Below are 16,401 nucleotides of genomic sequence, written 5' to 3'. Positions count from 1 at the left end.
TCGCTATGAGTTCTGTAATTCAATGCAATTGTCAGGGTTTACGTGCCAGCTGGGAGGAACTGCATCATTTTGTTGCACAATTTTCTCCTGTATGCATGTGCATCCAGGAGACAATGATTAGTGATCTGTTCCTTCTAATCCTTCTGGCTACCATATCATTTGTTCTTATCCTGTCCCAGGCTACGGTCATCATGGAGGTATTGCTATCTTATTTCGTCAAAATGTTCCATTCACTCATCTGAACTTTTCCATGCCTCTGCAGGCAATAAAGTTTGTAGTCTTTATCATCCCCCTAGTGCTACTGTCAAAAGGGTGGATCTGGAACACCTTCTGCATGGTCTTCCTTCTACCTTTGTTTTCCTAGGCGACGTGAATTATCATCATCTCCCGTGGGGCAACAGTGAGGTCAACCCTTGGGGCGTTATGCTGGCTCCCTTACAGGAGGGTGAGTAGTTGGATTTTTAAATTTCAATGGAATGATATATTTTCATATCCAGACTGTGACTTGTACTGCTACTGATTTGTCCTTTTGCTCCACTGATACTGCTTTATATTTCAACTGGGATGTGTTGTCAGAACTGTATGGCAGTGACCATTTCCCATTAATTTTAGCTGCTGCTGAGGGTAGACCTCAGCCTTTTTTTCCTCGCTGGCATCTGGATAAGGCATACTGGCCACAATTCATGGAATTAGGTTCCATTGCTCATTCAGTTAATGGTTTTGGCTGGATTACTGAGGTGATGCCTTATATGACTGACATGTTGCACTCAGTGGCCCTGTTATCTGTTCCAAGAAAGAGGGCTCAGTTTCCAAAACATCCGGTTCCTTGGTGGAATTCTGAGTGTGGTTCCGCAGTGAGAGCCAAACGAGTTACATTCTTTCAACTGTGTCACCACCATAGGAATCCTCAGTATTTGATGACGTACTGAAGGGCGTGAGCTCAAATTCAGCAGGTTGCAAATCCGTGGATCGCACAATTACGTTTTTTTTGTCTTACCCCATGGCACACAAAAAATGAAGGAAATTTTTTTTTTTAGTTTTTGTTTACTATAAACTTGAAGATAAACATCCAGCGCATCATGTGGTGAAAGAATAATAATGTCTGTCTGTCTGTCTGTCTGTCTGTCTGTCTCTCTCTCTCTCTCTCTCTCTCTCTCTCTCTCTCTCTCTCTCTCTCTCTCTGTCTTTGCGTAGGGCCATGTGTAAGTTTACATAGGGGAATAGTGAAAAAATTTAAAAAAATGTTTTTTTTTTTATTATAAACTTGAAGATAAACATCCAGGGAATCATCTGGTGAAAAGATAAAATCTCTCTCTCTCTCCATCTTTGCATAGCGTCATGCATAAGTTTGCATAGGGCTCGAGTAGTCAACGGTAATGCACAGCCAGCACAGCCTGAGCTGTGGCTTGCAGTGTGACGCTACCCAGCCTGAGTTGTGGCTCGCAATCCACGGGATAAAGGGGGCCAGACTTTCATCCTGGAAGGGTTGTTTCCTCCATTTATTCGAGGACTTCCCTCGCTCAGCTGTGGAGCTGGGGGAGAATAATTTGTGGAAAATTTACTATTTCCTCAGTTTCTGTTCTGACTGCAGCAGGTGGAAATGTGACTGATCCTTTTGCTGCTGCAGAGTTGCTTGTTAGTCATTCTGTCAATGTGTCATAGAAGAATACAGATTCGCCTTCAGTATGCCATCGTCAGCGCGAGTCTCATGGTCTCAGTTTTGCCTCTTTGGGGGGATAGTTTAATAATGTCCTCTTTTCTGTATCTGAACTCCAAACAACTCTGTCGCAATGTCACCATGATCCTCACCTGGGTATGATGATATTCCATATGATTTTTTATGTTACCTGTCTGATGAGTCCCTTTCATCTTTGCTGTCATTGCTTAATAAGATCTGCTGTACTGGTGAGTTTCTGGCACGTTGGTGTGTTGCTGTAGTTATCCCCTTCCCCAAGCCAGGTATGGACCACGTACAGGCGACAAATTATCAGCCCATTTCTCTGACTTCTATGTGTAACGTCTTGGAAAAGATGGTCAATGGTCGCCTTGTGTAGTTTTTGGAGAGAGGTGATTTCTTATCCCCTGTCCAGTAGGGTTTTCATAGAATGCAATCTACCTCTGATGCCATGTTGTCCATGAAATCATCTCTGTGAGGCTTTCTCCACTATCCAGCAGCAGGTCACACTCTTCTTCAATCTGGAGAAGGCATACCACACCGTCTGGTGTTGTAGCATGTTACTTTCTCTTCATGAGTTTGGTCATGGTGGCCATTTGCCTATTTTTATTCAGCAATTTTTATCTAATTGTTTCTTAAGGATCCAACTGGGGAGGGGCGGGGTGCTTTCTAATGCTCGTGCTCTTGAAGTTGGGGTACAGCAATGGGGTATCCTAAATGTTAATCTCTTTGATGTGACCAACAAAAGTACTTCCAGATGCTGTGCACGGCTCATTATATGTAGATGACTGCTTAATTTCCGTTGCTGCTTCTAGAATGTTTCGGATAGGGAGGAAGTTGCAGCTGGCTCTTAATATAATTTTCCAGTGGGCTGAGTCTCGTGGTTTCCATTTTTCATGTACAAACACAGTGGATAAGCATTTTTTTCGTCTTTCGGAGGTTCACCCATACCATGACCTGTATCTCTACGGGCGGAGAATCTCCTGTATGGAAGAGACTCGGTTTCTGGGTTTTCTGTTTCATATACAACTGATCTGGGATCCTTATATTCATGATGTTAAGGCAGGTTTGCTTCAGTAAGTTCTTGCTAAGTAATTAATTTTCATCATATTATTTGCGTGATCTGGACAAGCATTATAATGTGGCCGAATCATCCCACTGTTCTGACCAAACTATTAATGCCTTGAGCCTTCTGAGGGTTTCGGTTCATGCCTCTTGCAGTGCTGACCATCAGTCCCTCCTTCTCTTTCATTGGTCCCTTATTTTTTCTAAACTTGAACATGGATGTGGTATCTACTCCTTTGCTACAGATGCCCATCTCCCGATGTCAGGTTCATTGCATCATGCTTGTCTGCATCTCACAACTGGGGCATTCAGGTCATCCTGGATTTCGAGTTCATTGGTGGATGCTGATGGCCTCCATTTGGAAATACATTGCCAATACTTGATGATGAGGTGATGGTATCATCTTCATCGAATTCCGGACTCAGTTCCTTGTGCCATGATTCCAGAATTCCATTTCTTCTGTTTATGACATTCGTCCTCGTTTCCCAAAGCACTTTAGTCCGGTCTGTTATGTTAGCCTTCTCTGTTCCAAAACGGGAAGTTTGTCTACATCAGATCCTGAGGGAGGGTTTTTGGCTACTCTTTCGTGTGACATTCTGATGGTTCATTGTTGGAGAAAAGAGCTCACTTCCCTGTCAGGTGTCCCTATCTCACTTTTTAGAACATGCCTCAACTCATTAGGGCTCTGTCCCTGTCTGTACTGACGGATCTAAGACTGATACTGGAGGAGGCTTTGTTGTCATTCTCCCTTCCTTCAGTTGGGGCGGTAGCCTTTCTGGTATTGCCTCAATATAATGGTGGAACGGACTGCGATTTAATTTGCTTTCCAAACAATTTTCATTCTCCCCAGTATGCTTTTGTGATTTTCAGTGACTTACTGATCAGTCTGCACAGAGTCTTTTAATTAATTTCATATAATGGTTTGGAAAATCTTAGAATGGATTTTTTTCTACTTGACGTTCGTGGCCGTTGTGTGGACTTAGGTTGAGTTCCTATCCATATGGGGATGTCAAAGAATGAGTGAGCTGATCTGATGGATAAGGCAGCACTGGCTTGCCCTCCCGATTCTCTGGGATCCCATTCTCCTCTGCATCGGCTGCCTGCATATGACTTATACCCCTGTTATTGCTAAACGGATTCCACTTTGTTGTCAAAACTGCTGGAGTGGGATGGGGTCTTACAAGATGCAAGTTATTTGGCGAGGAGGGCTTCTTCATTTACCAAAGCTTATTTCACTGCTGAGAGACTGCTTTATGCCTGTTGCAAATTATTCACATCCGGTTCTCTTGTTTTTTTTTTAATGGAGGGCTCTTCCCCTTCATTCTGTAAAGATTGCTCGGTCCCCTTGGCTGCTCGGCACTTGCTGGTGGAGTGCCCCAGTTTTAAGGATTTACACCGTCTGTACCTCGCTGAGCACCAAGGGGTTGATGGGTCGTGCCTTCTTTTGTTACGGTGCTTGGGGAGATGGTCTGTTGTATTCGAGGGGGAACCTTCAACACTGTGGTGGCAGTTGGACTGCTGCAAAATATTTAGTGCTTTTTTTTTTTTTTTTTTAAGTACCTGTTTTTAGTGTTTTACTGATTACCAGCTGTGATAGCAAAGCTGGTATTGTTTTCAATCTGTGTGTGTGTATGTGTGTGTGTGTGTGTGTGTGTGTGTGTGTGTGTGTGTGTGTGTGTGTGTGTGTGTGTGCGCGCGCACAATAACTTCACAACTGCTCGGGATATCATCACAAAATTTTACAAGTGTATAGTAGGGAAAAAATAGGTCACCTGAGTTCGAGATTAGTGAAAGTAGGTCAAGGTCTGTGTGTCTGTTACCACGATAACTTCACAACCGCTCAAGATATCATCACCAAATTTTACAAAGGTGTCTAGTAGAGATGAAAATCTCCTATGAGTATTGTTTTCAGTTTGTCTGTCCGTCTGTGTGTCTGCATGTGTGTTAGCACGATTACTTCGCAACCGTTCAAGATATCACCACAAAATTTTACAGATGTGTAGTAGAGATGAAAATCTCCTACGAGTTCGAAATTGGTGAAAGTAGGTCAAGGTCGTCATATTACGGGCTGCCCTAGATATGTATCGGCTCGCGGCTGGTGTGATTGCTCCCTTGGGGGGGCCTCTATTTTTGGAGTGTTTTCATCTTTAGTGTTTACAATTTTCCCTTTTTTTTTGGGGGGGGGTTATTGCATGGTGTTATTCTCTGTTGGGATCTTTTACCTTTATGTCCGGCGGCATACGTACCTGGCATTGTGCTGCCAGCTTTATATATATATATATATATATATATATATATATATATATATATATATGGTGAATCAATAAATCAGTCAATCATTAATTTCTCAGTTAAGCTATATGATGCTCTAAATATTTCACATGACTCTTAGAACAGCAGGGATCTGTCAACCAGCCACTTTTTTTCTAAGTATCGCAATCGTCTTAAACATCAACTCTAAAATTATGAGACATGTATCAAAATTAAGTGAAATGTTCTTAAAGGAAGACGGTTGTCTATATTTATAAGAGGACAGATTTTCGTGAGAGAATTGCAGATATTTTGCATCGTTTGAATGTACTATTTTATTAAAATCTACCAAATCTTTTAGAAAGCATACTTCCTAATTTACCGCTTGCTGAATACTGCTTACCGGTAAAGGCTACAAAAAAATTGATCCCGAATATCAGTTATTCAGTTTCATTGCAAACTAGTTCTGAGATTATGTATTTATATCCATAATGATAGGCCCTACCAGAAGTATTAAATCATTTACATCGAGAAATAAAATCGTCCTAAAACGCGAATCATATATAGGAAAGGGTGGTGATGGGTCGCACGGTGGGAAGGTTTGGACTTACTTTTTTTTTTTATGGGCGATATTTTCGGGAAAATTTGGTGAACCAGCAAGAACTGGTCATTATAGAGCTGAGCTGAATGGCACTGACGGTCAGTCTAACTGAAAGACACCAGATTTTGTGACTATTTGCAAGTATTATTCAGCTGATAATCGTAAGCTCTGGACCCATGAACACGGGTGGATTGGCAGCTATATTGTATTGTGTGGAAACATCGTCGACACTGCGAGATACTGCCGTAGCATAACGATGTCAAACATTTATGGGTTAGATTTAAATGTTATAATGAAATTATTGTATACTCTTGGGGTGGTTCGGTCACAGGAGGGGGGGATGATTCGTCAGTGGCGTGCATGTGTGTGTGTGTGTGTGTGTGTGTGTGTGTGTGTGTGTGTGTGATTGAGCTTGTGAATGTGACTCTGTGTGTGTGTGTGTGTGTGTGTGTGTGTGTGTGTGTGTGTGTGTGTGTGTGTGTGTGTGTGTGTGTGAGTGAATCGGAAATTCATACATTTATTTACCAGTTTTCCCATCTTCGAGTGCAATAATCTCAAACAAGTAGGTATACCTGGTGCAGTATATGGAGCAGTTTTTGTGTCTTCAGTACAATGATACAGGTTTGCTTCAGTAAGTTCTTGCTTTCTAGTTAAGATTCACCATATTACTTATATGCTCTGGACATGTATTATAATGTGGCCGAATCATCACTGTTGTGACTGAACTATCCCGACGGTGAGGGATAGTTAAGACGTTTTAGATACCTCTGTTTTTTGACATCCTCATCAGAACTTTGAAAAAGCTGAAGCTTTGCATATTGTACATTTATTAACCGAGGGATGGGATAACATTTTGACAAGAAGGAATTGTAGTTGCTATTAATACCTACTTTTTGAATAATATTTTTCTAAAAAGTGGCCGAACCATCACTACTATCCTCGACGGTTGATTGTGATGAGGCATTGCAATAATGAATATTTTCAGGATATTTTGCTCTGCTAAGAAAAAATCGATTGAGAGAAATTGGCCTTTATTGTTGTGTGATTCACTTTACATTATCACTGGTATATTAAATAATTTTTCGATATTAAATTTTTGTCATGATTTTCTAGAAACAATTTTAAGGCCTATGTCACGGCTTGTTTTGCTGCCTGGTATAAAGAGAATGGGTAAGTTAAAAGGAAATTCTTTACATTGCTTACCCCCTGCTCAGTGATGGCACGATGGGGCTGTCCTTGTGTCCAATCATACCGACGGATCTGGGTAGAATCGCCTCCCGAGATGAGTAGTAATCGCAGCTGCCTGGATCATAACATAAAAAATTAAGTGCTCGAGTGCACTGCCATAAGAAGGAAAACTTTCAATATAAATTTTTAACGTAAGTGCAGTACTTCCGTGGAATGATCGAGATGCTGGATATATTCAGAAATTATATATCATTTTTTGTCAACATTACGTATAAGAACTGAAGTAATTGGAGGCACAGATAGAAAAATTAGGAGGTAAAGGAGCGTTGTGGTGTTGATGTGGATGTGAATGAAATTGTTAAAAGAAACACCTCGAAATGGTTTGGCTATGTGGAGAGAATGGAGAATGAGAGACTAACTAGAAGAGTGCGTGAGCGAGGCGGAGGAGTAGAGAAGGAACGGGAGACCAAGGATGAAACAGAGAGATGGAGAGGAGAGATAGATGAAAGAGGGTGGGTTGAGCTGGAGGGAGGGCAGCTAAAAGGCAAAGGACAGGACGACGTCGAGGCGATTGATTTGTGGCCAATACTCACGAGATTAAGGCGTATGGCAGTAGATAGATAGTTTTGCAATGATTTTTAATAATTGCACCTGTTCTTAAGAATTCGTATCCCCCAAAACAAGTACTGTTCATTCACTTTTTTAACCTACCTGTTTTTGAAAATTCTTGGCCTTTAATAATATTGGTGATGGTATCAACTTCAATAATCACCTTGCGTCCACTCTTAACCTCATTGTTGAGTACGTGTTCTGAGACATATTGGTTCACTGTAAGGAACTCCACTCTGTTGTCTGTCTGGCTGTCTCTCACCTCTTTCATCACTCCGGATTCGGCTGCCTGTTGGTGAGGAGGGCAAAGCAGAGCGTTAAAAGATGAGTAAAGCTGTTGAAGTTGATGTGGCTACTTCCTCCGTAGGTGGCTGTACACTGAGCGACAAACCTAATGGTTTCCTGTTATCCAGGAAACCATTTATATCATTGGGTGCTAACCATATAACGAAAATACTGGGGTGAATCGGAGCCTGCTACGATGCCTTTGTTAACTGGTTGGAGAGGCAGAAGTGTGGCGTCCCACCACTGCATGGGACAGTCCTGCAGGGGCGACTGATTGCCTGTGTTTGACGAGTCTGCTTATCCACCTAGACCGGGTTTGCTCTACTGAGTTCCTTTACATATATGAATTGCCTCAGAGGTGATTCAGTTCTTTTACCTACTTCAACTGCCTCAGAGATGATTGAGTTATTTTACATACTTGGATTGCCTCTGGGGTGACTGAGTTCTTTTATATACATGAATTGCCTCAGAGGTGATTGAGTTCTTTTACCTACATTGATTGCCTCACAGATAATTGAGTTCTTCTGAAAAATCATGATGACGTTCGGATCGTCGAGCACATCCCTGAGGGTTTGGTATGGCTCAGGAATGTATCTGACGGCCAGAAGGGACATAAGGTTGCCGGCGTAGCTCTTCGTCAGCACCACCGTCACCAGCATCCACATCCCCACCACCACACGCTGCCACCACCACCATTCCTTTTGCACTCTCACAGCTGTTGGTATTAATGGCTTGTATACAAGATGTAAATAGCACCCTACTATACCCACCGTCAGGTAACTTGTCTCTTAACCCCCACCACCTTCCTGAAATTCTGGCCTCAAGTCTTAAGTCCCATCCCCTTCCTAAAGTCCTGGCCTTAAGTCCTAAGCCTCACCCCTTCCTGAAGTTCAAGCTACAGGACTTAAGCCCCACCGCTTTCCTGAAAGTTTGGCCTCAAGTCAAAAGCTCCTTCCTCCCTGAAGTCCTGGCCTCAAATCTTAAGCCCTGTTCCTTCCTGAAGTTCTAGCCACAAGTCAAGTCCCGTCCCTTTCCTGAAGCCCTGGTTTAAGCCTTAAGTCCCGTCCCTTCCTGAAGTCCTGGCCTCAAGTCTATGACCTCCCATTATGAAAGTGATGGGCAAGGGGGGCGGGGCATTGTGTGTGTGTGTGTGTGTGTGTGTGTGTGTGTGTGTGTGTGTGTGAGAGAGAGAGAGAGAGAGAGAGAGAGAGAGAGAGAAGGGGGGGAAGAGGGATAGAAAAAGAAATAACCTGGGAAAAGGATCCAGCATCTTTAATAGACGATGTTGCCTGGCGGTGGGATTAGAAACTCACTTGGCAGAATCTGTGTTTCGTGGGACGGCACAGGTGGAGTAAGAAATGGATAACTAATGCAGGCTAGATACTGATAACACAATGCCATCCCCACAACACGAGAAATCGCCCAGAGGAGTGGAAGTGGAGCACTGTATATGTATCACCCTGTATTACCCTCACGCCGTCAGTTAAGTCGCCATATATACCCATTTTACTTTAACTTAGCCAAAAACTGCCATCTCCTCACCTTGGATAGTGGGTTACAATGATAAATTAACACTAGAATATGATGCAAGTCACAAAGATGTGTAAAAAAAAAATGTAGAGTCACAGTATTGTGTCATCCTTCTTATGAGTTGCGGGAAATAGGCTGCAAAAGGACAAAAATCTGGGTCAGGTTGAGGTAAAAGAACTACTAGTCACTGGTATCCATCAAGTATGCTCATTTACACTACTTAGGCCGAAAAGTGCAATCTGTCCACCTTCAATATTGAGTTCTAATAATAGGTTAACACGGAAAAATGGCGCTAATCACAAAGAATTGTCATCAAAAGAAAGCAGGACCGTAGCATTGCCTTGTTCTGCCACTTGAGCTCCGTGAAATAAGCTGCCTTGTGAAGGCAAAATGGTATAGTAAATGTTTGTATATAAACTGTTATTACCGGGAAAAAAAAAAAAACGTCTCTCCGTCATGAATACTGAGTTGTACGAATAAGTTAGCACCAGAATATGATGTTTGTCGTGAAAAAATGCCATGGAAAGCTTGTAGAGCCATTGTATACCTTCTTCTGCCATTGACTTACGTGAAATAAGCTGCAAAAGGAAAGTCTGGGTCAAGTTAGAGTGAAAAGAGCATATGATGCTTGTCTTGAAGAAGTGCTATGAAGTGGATGTAGAGCCGCTGTATTCTTTTTCTGCCACTGAACAACGTAAAATAAGCTGCACAAGGAAGAACATCTGATCCCAGTTAGAGTAAAACGGATACATCACATGCTCCCCACACCAATATACAGTGCAAATGCTCACTGCCGTTCGGAGAAACATTTTGTATTTTACTCTTGACATAGGCGGACGATTTCCTTCACCTTACGCTATTCCTTTTATCTTAACCTGGGCCAGCTTTTCTTCCTTTATAAGCTTATTTCGCACAGGTCATTTTCAGAAAAAGACAATGCAACGGTTCTACATTCTTTCCATAGTACTTGGAGACGAGCATCATGTTCCATTGCCAATCTCTTGTTACCACTCAGCATTCAAGATAGAGAGATGGCAATTTTAGTGAAGTTACAGGAAAAAAATGTATAATTATTAGAATATTCTGCGACTGTGTATATTCTATTTCGCAGATGTGTAAATTTGAGATTACAAAGTGCTTAATTTCTCCACTTCAGTCTTCCTCATGATAGCTTCCATGCCCATTCTCTAACAAACGTGTTTTTTTTTTTTTAATCCTTTTCTTATCGGATTACGTCGGATGGTGTGGTGGGTGAGGGGCAGCCTTCCTCTTTTCTAACCTTCTCTCATACACGTTGTTTAGATCTCTCTCTTTTTTTTTTTTTTCATCAATCTCGTAATGGGCAATAGGCAGCCTGTTATCTATATTTCCCATGTACTGTACTCCTAGGTACTGCTGTGTAGTGGAAGGGTTGGAAACAATAATCGTCTACGTTTTCTTGGCTCACAAAGGCGCTTGTCTTTCTAGCGGAATGGTGGCTCAGCTGTTGCAGGAGGACAAAAAGACAAGAACACTTTTTCAGAGGACAAAAGTCTGCTCTGTGTGTGTGTGTGTGTGTGTGTGTGTGTGTGTGTGTGTGTGTGTGTATGTATGTGTGTGTGTGTGTGTGTGTGTGTGTGTGTGTATATATATATATATATATATATATATATATATATATATATATATATATATATATATATATATATGATTATGGAGTCTCTGTGGTACAGTGGTAAAGTGTGCGTTTTCATACACTGAAGAACGAGGGCTCCCGCCCCGCCAGGGTAATAAACTTTGAAATGTTCACCCGGCCACATACTGCTTTGGCGGACATAAGGGGTGCTGTGGTTAAACCAGTGTCGTATACTAAAAAGTATGCTTGCACCCAGTCGGCTTGCACGGGCCGATTACACTTGGTTCACAGAGTACATATACATCCAAAGCCACTCCAACACAACAGTTACACTTAAAAGCACTTCTCATCCTACATACAATCTCTACCAGACAGTCTAAGCCACTTTGGAGATACATGGGCTGAATCGTTCCAACTTCGGTCGGGATAGGCCAGTCCTGCAGAGGACTATATATATATATATATATATATATATATATAGATATATATATATATATATATTTACAAAAAACTCTGACTTGTCATTGGGCATACAGTAGAGTCACCTGAAGGCAGCATTACATCCAGTGAGTGGATGATAGGCACCCCCATCAACCACATAGTGTTATAAAGTCTGAAAAACTCAGACCAAGGAATGTAGGAATCTCAGCCACCTCATTCCTGTACTCCCTCCTGCTAATCCTCTTTGTCTCCAATCGTTGCACTGTGTACGGTAGCTGGTAATGGAGAGGGACGCCTTCATGTGATGGCAATGTTACAGCCAGGTGATGAAGATGTCCGGTTATACTGACGTCCCTCATCTCCCTCCTTATTCCCTGAAAGGTAGATGGTGGGCCCTAGCAGAGGGGGAACTTCAACCTGCAGTCCACTGGGTTCACACTGAGATGAAGCTGTAGTAGCATTTAAGATACCCATTTTTCCTTACCCAGGCCCGTATATTTGTCTTCTTTTCAGCTTATTTCACGTATGTCATTGTAAAATGGCAGTACTACATTTCTTTGTCCTTTCTGCAGCACTGCTTTCCGACTAGTTTTATAAATTAGTGGCGATCTGTAATTATGGTTCAGTATTAAAGATAGCAATGTGGTAAAGGAGCATCAGACTGCCTCATTGGACATAAAAAAAAAAAAAATGCTACAAAAGTACTTGCATGAACAGAACCATCTTGACTCACATTGCTGCAGCAGTACTTGCGTCAACACAAACATCTCCGTGAACATATAATCGGGTTTGAGAGTGTGGTGGGACAGACAGGCAGCCAAAATTAGCAAAAAGGCAGGCAGCAGCAGGAGCACCATCAGTATTGCCACCCACACCAGAGGTGCCAAGGGGAACAGGAAGCCCCAGGGATCCACCTCAGGCAGCCCCCGTCCAGCCAAAACTCTAACAGGCTCGATGTACAGTGGCCACGAGAAGTCCACGGCCTCGACGCGCAGAAGACCAATTGCAAAAGGACCAAGGCCAATGTCTACCTCCTGAGGAAGTAAATGTAAACCCAGAAGTACTGTGCAGGGTGACCCAGAAACGCAGCCAAGCATCAGGTTATTCGTGGGTTTATTTAGTGTAACAAATGCTATATGAACCAAACTCCAACCGCTGAGAGACATTAGGAGAGCAACATGAGAGTGGTGTAAGGAAAGCCAATTAACTTTAGTTTTTTATGCATATTCATAGTATTATGCCAAGTGCTTGACATTTTTTTAAGGATTATATTTAGATTATTTTAATTTGTTTCACTTATTATATAATGTATAATGATTATACTTTATCTTTGTTCCACTTCTACTCATGTTGTACGGTGGCAATGACCTTTTTTGTTAGTCAGCCATGATTTTTTTATGTAATAAGTTACTTTTATTAATTGTCTTTGGCTCTTGTTTTCTTACACTGTCGTCATATAATTTCAGTTCTCAGTCCATATGGAAGTTGGATACGTCCTTGTAGATGAATTCTAAGGGAGCTGATGACTCACCTTGCGGTACACCTGTCCCATCATGCCAGTCCAAAAGCCGTCTTTCAATTTGGTACCCCAAGTTCCGTCAGGAGGCCGAACAAACGTGTATCTGGTGAAAATTAGTTGTTAATTATCAACTGAATGATCTAAGTTTCTAAGAAAATGTTGAGCTACAGGTTTGCTATAAGAAAACGTTAAGTTGCAGGGCTGCTATAAGAAAACGTTTCATTGCAGAGCTGTCAGACTCAAGTATAACTCCGCTACCTCATTTGTGTTATAGTCTCTTGCAGCATATGAACAATTGGAACCTTGGTTATACTGCTATAAGAAACCCCAGTTATTTCAAGACTGCCAACAGTAAGATTGAAGACTTAATTGTTATATTCTTTTAACCTTAACTTGGTCAAGATTTATGCCTTTTTGTTTATTTTTTCGACGAAGCTCAGTGGCAGATTTTTGTCTTTTTGTAGTTTTTTTTTTTTATTCACGAAGCTTAGTGGCAGAAAACAGACAATGCTACGGCTCTTCACCATTTCCATAGCACTTCTTCATTACGAGCATCAAACTCTAGTATTCATCTACTGTTACAGCTCAGCTTTCAATTTGGAGATGTTGCAAATTTAGGGCAAGTTAGATTAGAAAAGGTACTGTCGCTTCAGAGATATTGTGTAGTCTCTTCTTTGACTATTTGCTTTGCATATTAAACCTCAATTTCGTATTGTAAAGATGAGGGATTTTGTAGTTAGATAGTCTTGAAGCTTCTCGCTGATTCCCGATATTAATGGTATCTAGCTCCGGTACGAGTCAGAGTTGCCAGTTAACCTGCTGTTTGAGAGTACAGTTGATTCGTAAGCTATGCATTATTTTTTGTGCTCTTTTTCTCTATAATGTTTTATTTATGTGATTACCTGTTAATTTTGTAATTCAAGTTTGTATGCAAAATAAATTAGTGATATGTAATGCAGGGATGGATCCAGGGCGGGGGATGGGAGGGATGCATCCCCCCACCGGCCATGCATCATTGAATAAAGAGGCAATTTCAACAATGAAATATCAGTATATCGCGTCAAGTCTTTGGTTGAATCAGCGAATCAGACCCCCCCACCGAAAATTCCTGGATCCACCCCTGATGTAATGTAAGAAACCCTTGGCATGCTTTGGATGTCTCTGATTTGGTAACTGTTGTTGCTAGGGGCAGGTACAGGACCAGCACGTTCTAGAATGTTGGAGTAGCAAGGAAAGTTATATAAGGATGAGGAAGAGACTAGAGCGATTTCAGTCGGTTTTCAGTTCAGTTTCAATGTAGTGCAGCGTCAGTGTAGTTTGTAGGCTATATTTTTGGTACTTGTGAAGACAGTGAAGTGTTGTTGGCAAATAGTGAAGAGCTACTGAAGTCCGTATATCATCGGAACTTGTGAAGATAGTGAAGTGTTGTTGTTAAGCATTAAGTGTAATTGCATTAGAAAAGTTTGTATAGTTTCAGTGCTAGTGAAAACAGTGAAGTTGGAAAGCATTAAGTGTAATTATTTGGAAAATAAAGACAGTGAACTTAAGAAGCCAGTGTCTGTTTACAGCACCTGAACTGATCCTGCGTACTGTACACCTAAAGGCTGACCTTAGGAAGAACAACTCACTGGGCAGGGTCTTTCCTGTACTGTATTACTGCTGTTGGAGCCTGTGGCATTGTGGAACGGGGACGTAACAGTATGTAATTGATGCAAACTATGCTAGTAATTTAATGATAGAAGTAGCATACAAGGAATGTTAAGGTGGACTAAGGAAAATAATTCGCTAAGAAACAAGTGCTAGGAAGCCTCACTTACACCTCCAAAACTGCCCTAATTCTTGTGCAGTAAGACTTTGCTATTCAAAATATTGTGGCGCTTTTTTTAACCCGTGGATTGTGGGCCACAGATCAGCCTGCGTAGTGTCACGTTGTGAGCCAAAGCTCAGGCTGTGTAGTGTCACGTTGTGAGCCACAGCTCAGCCTGCGTAGTGTCACGTTGTGAGCCACAGCTCAGGCTGCGTAGTGTCACGTTGTAAGCCACAGCTCAGGCTGCGTAGTGTCACGTTGTGAGCCACAGCTCAGGCTGAGTAGTGTCATGTTGTGAGCCACAGCTCAGGCTGTGCTGACCGTGCATCACCGTAAACAACTCGACCCCTACACAAACTTACTCATGGTGCTACGCAAAGACAGAGATAGATAGATAGATAGATAGATAGATAGAGAGAGAGAGAGAGAGAGAGAGAGAGAGAGAATTTCTACTTTTCACCAGATGATGCCCTGGATGTTTATCTTCAAGATTACTGTATATTAAACAAAAACAAAAAACTTTTTTTTTTTTTTAATTTTTCATTACTCTCGTACGTAAACTTACACATGGCCCTATGCAAAGACGGAGAGAGATTATTTTTTTATTCACCAGATGATGCCCTGAATGTTTATCTTCAAGTTTATGATAAACAAGAACTAAAAAAAAAAAAAAAAAAATTCCTTCGTTCGTTTTTTGAGCACCAAGGGGTGGGATTAAAAAAAAAAAGGTAATTGCGCAATCCACGGGTTAATGAAGTTCACTGGACCACGAATAGGATGGATGGACAGTGTGAAGGGAACGTTAGATGCGAGAGGGATGTCTGTTGAGCAAGGAAGAGTGGCTGCCCATGATAGGAATGATTGGAGAGAAACTGAGAATGAATAAATATTGGCGCGATCCCTAGGGGATATTCTCCCACATCTCGTCTGATCAGCTGGTCAGGTAAGGTGTGGGTAAGGGGATGGGTCCATTATGATGTGGCAGGCTAAACCAGCTCTGGTGTCGGGCCATGCTGAGGATGTCGCTGATTGTACTGCACAGTTGACCCTCATGCGGTGTGGTGCGGTGAGGATCTGTTCCTTCTTCCTTTGGGGCTAAGATACTAATAAATGTGTGTGCTTGGATGAGCAAAATGGGAGTGTGTCATCCTGTCTCGGTTACCTCGTTTTCTTTGGAGTAGGCAGCCTAGGTAAACAGATAGGTAGATAGCCATTACCTACAGAAAAGTTCGTATGTTCTGTTCCCACACTGATGTAACTCTAGCCTGGCCTAAAATTATCATATCTCCATCTAGAATGCTGAGTTGTAATTACAGATTAGCACTAAAATATGATGCAAGGCACAAACAAGTGCTATGGAAAGGATGCAAAGCCGTCCTATTATCTTCTTCCTCCAGTGATCTCTGTGAAATAAGCTGCAAAAGGACGAAAATCTGGGCCATTTTTGATTAAGAAGAGTATGCCTGTGGATTTGATTTTCCATTTGCTGCAGTTTAGAATATCTGTTGTATGAAGAAAGCTGGAATAGGTACCGTACATGACTTATAAGAACTGTTTCTGTGTCCAAGTGTGTGTGTGTGTGTGTGTGTGTGTGTGTGTGTGTGTGTGTGTGTGTGTGTGTGTGTGTGTGTGTGTGTGTGTGTGTGTGTGTGTGTGTGTGTTTTGAAGGATACAATTCTTTTTTTTTCCGACATACGAGAAATTAAGTCCCTGAGCGAGATAATCGAGGACAATAACCATGTACCCCTCAAACCAATCTCGCTCCCCACCGGGCACCAACGGATCCTTGAGCTTCACTGCATTGTGTAGGGGGAAG

At 41.9% G+C, this 16,401-nt stretch overlaps 1 protein-coding gene across 1 annotated transcript; it reads right to left on the bottom strand.

The window, feature by feature from the left end:
* Positions 1-3,048: 3,048 nt before the first annotated feature.
* LOC145397258 (putative glutamate receptor) lies at positions 3,049-16,395 on the bottom strand. The gene is made up of 8 exons (XM_080270455.1): positions 16,282-16,395; positions 12,791-12,881; positions 11,993-12,293; positions 8,168-8,388; positions 7,491-7,677; positions 6,795-6,894; positions 6,164-6,237; positions 3,049-3,263 (listed from the first exon to the last, which is right to left on the bottom strand). Exons 1-8 carry the CDS (start codon positions 16,323-16,325, stop codon positions 3,049-3,051), a joined length of 1,233 nt encoding a protein of 410 aa, XP_080126581.1. The 5' UTR covers positions 16,326-16,395.
* Positions 16,396-16,401: the final 6 nt, after the last annotated feature.

The sequence above is a fragment of the Coenobita brevimanus genome, chromosome 40, assembly GCF_032717465.1.
Source record: "Coenobita brevimanus isolate Jiangsu-jjx chromosome 40, ASM3271746v2, whole genome shotgun sequence".
NCBI lineage: Eukaryota > Metazoa > Arthropoda > Malacostraca > Decapoda > Coenobitidae > Coenobita > Coenobita brevimanus.
Note: the sequence above shows the minus strand (reverse complement) of the source record. Positions and strands in the feature narration are given on the sequence as shown.

Excerpts from the sequence above, each read along its gene's own strand:
- LOC145397258 (XM_080270455.1), bottom strand. The coding sequence starts at position 16,325 with ATGGTTATTGTCCTCGATTATCTCGCTCAGGGACTTAATTTCTC. Across the intron at positions 6,238-6,794 it reads GTGCCATCACTGAGCAGGGG|AAAGCAAGAACTTACTGAAG; the intron begins GTAAGCAATGTA and ends AATCTTAACTAG. Across the intron at positions 3,264-6,163 it reads TGCTCCATATACTGCACCAG|AGAAGGCTAACATAACAGAC; the intron begins GTATACCTACTT and ends GTTTTGGAACAG.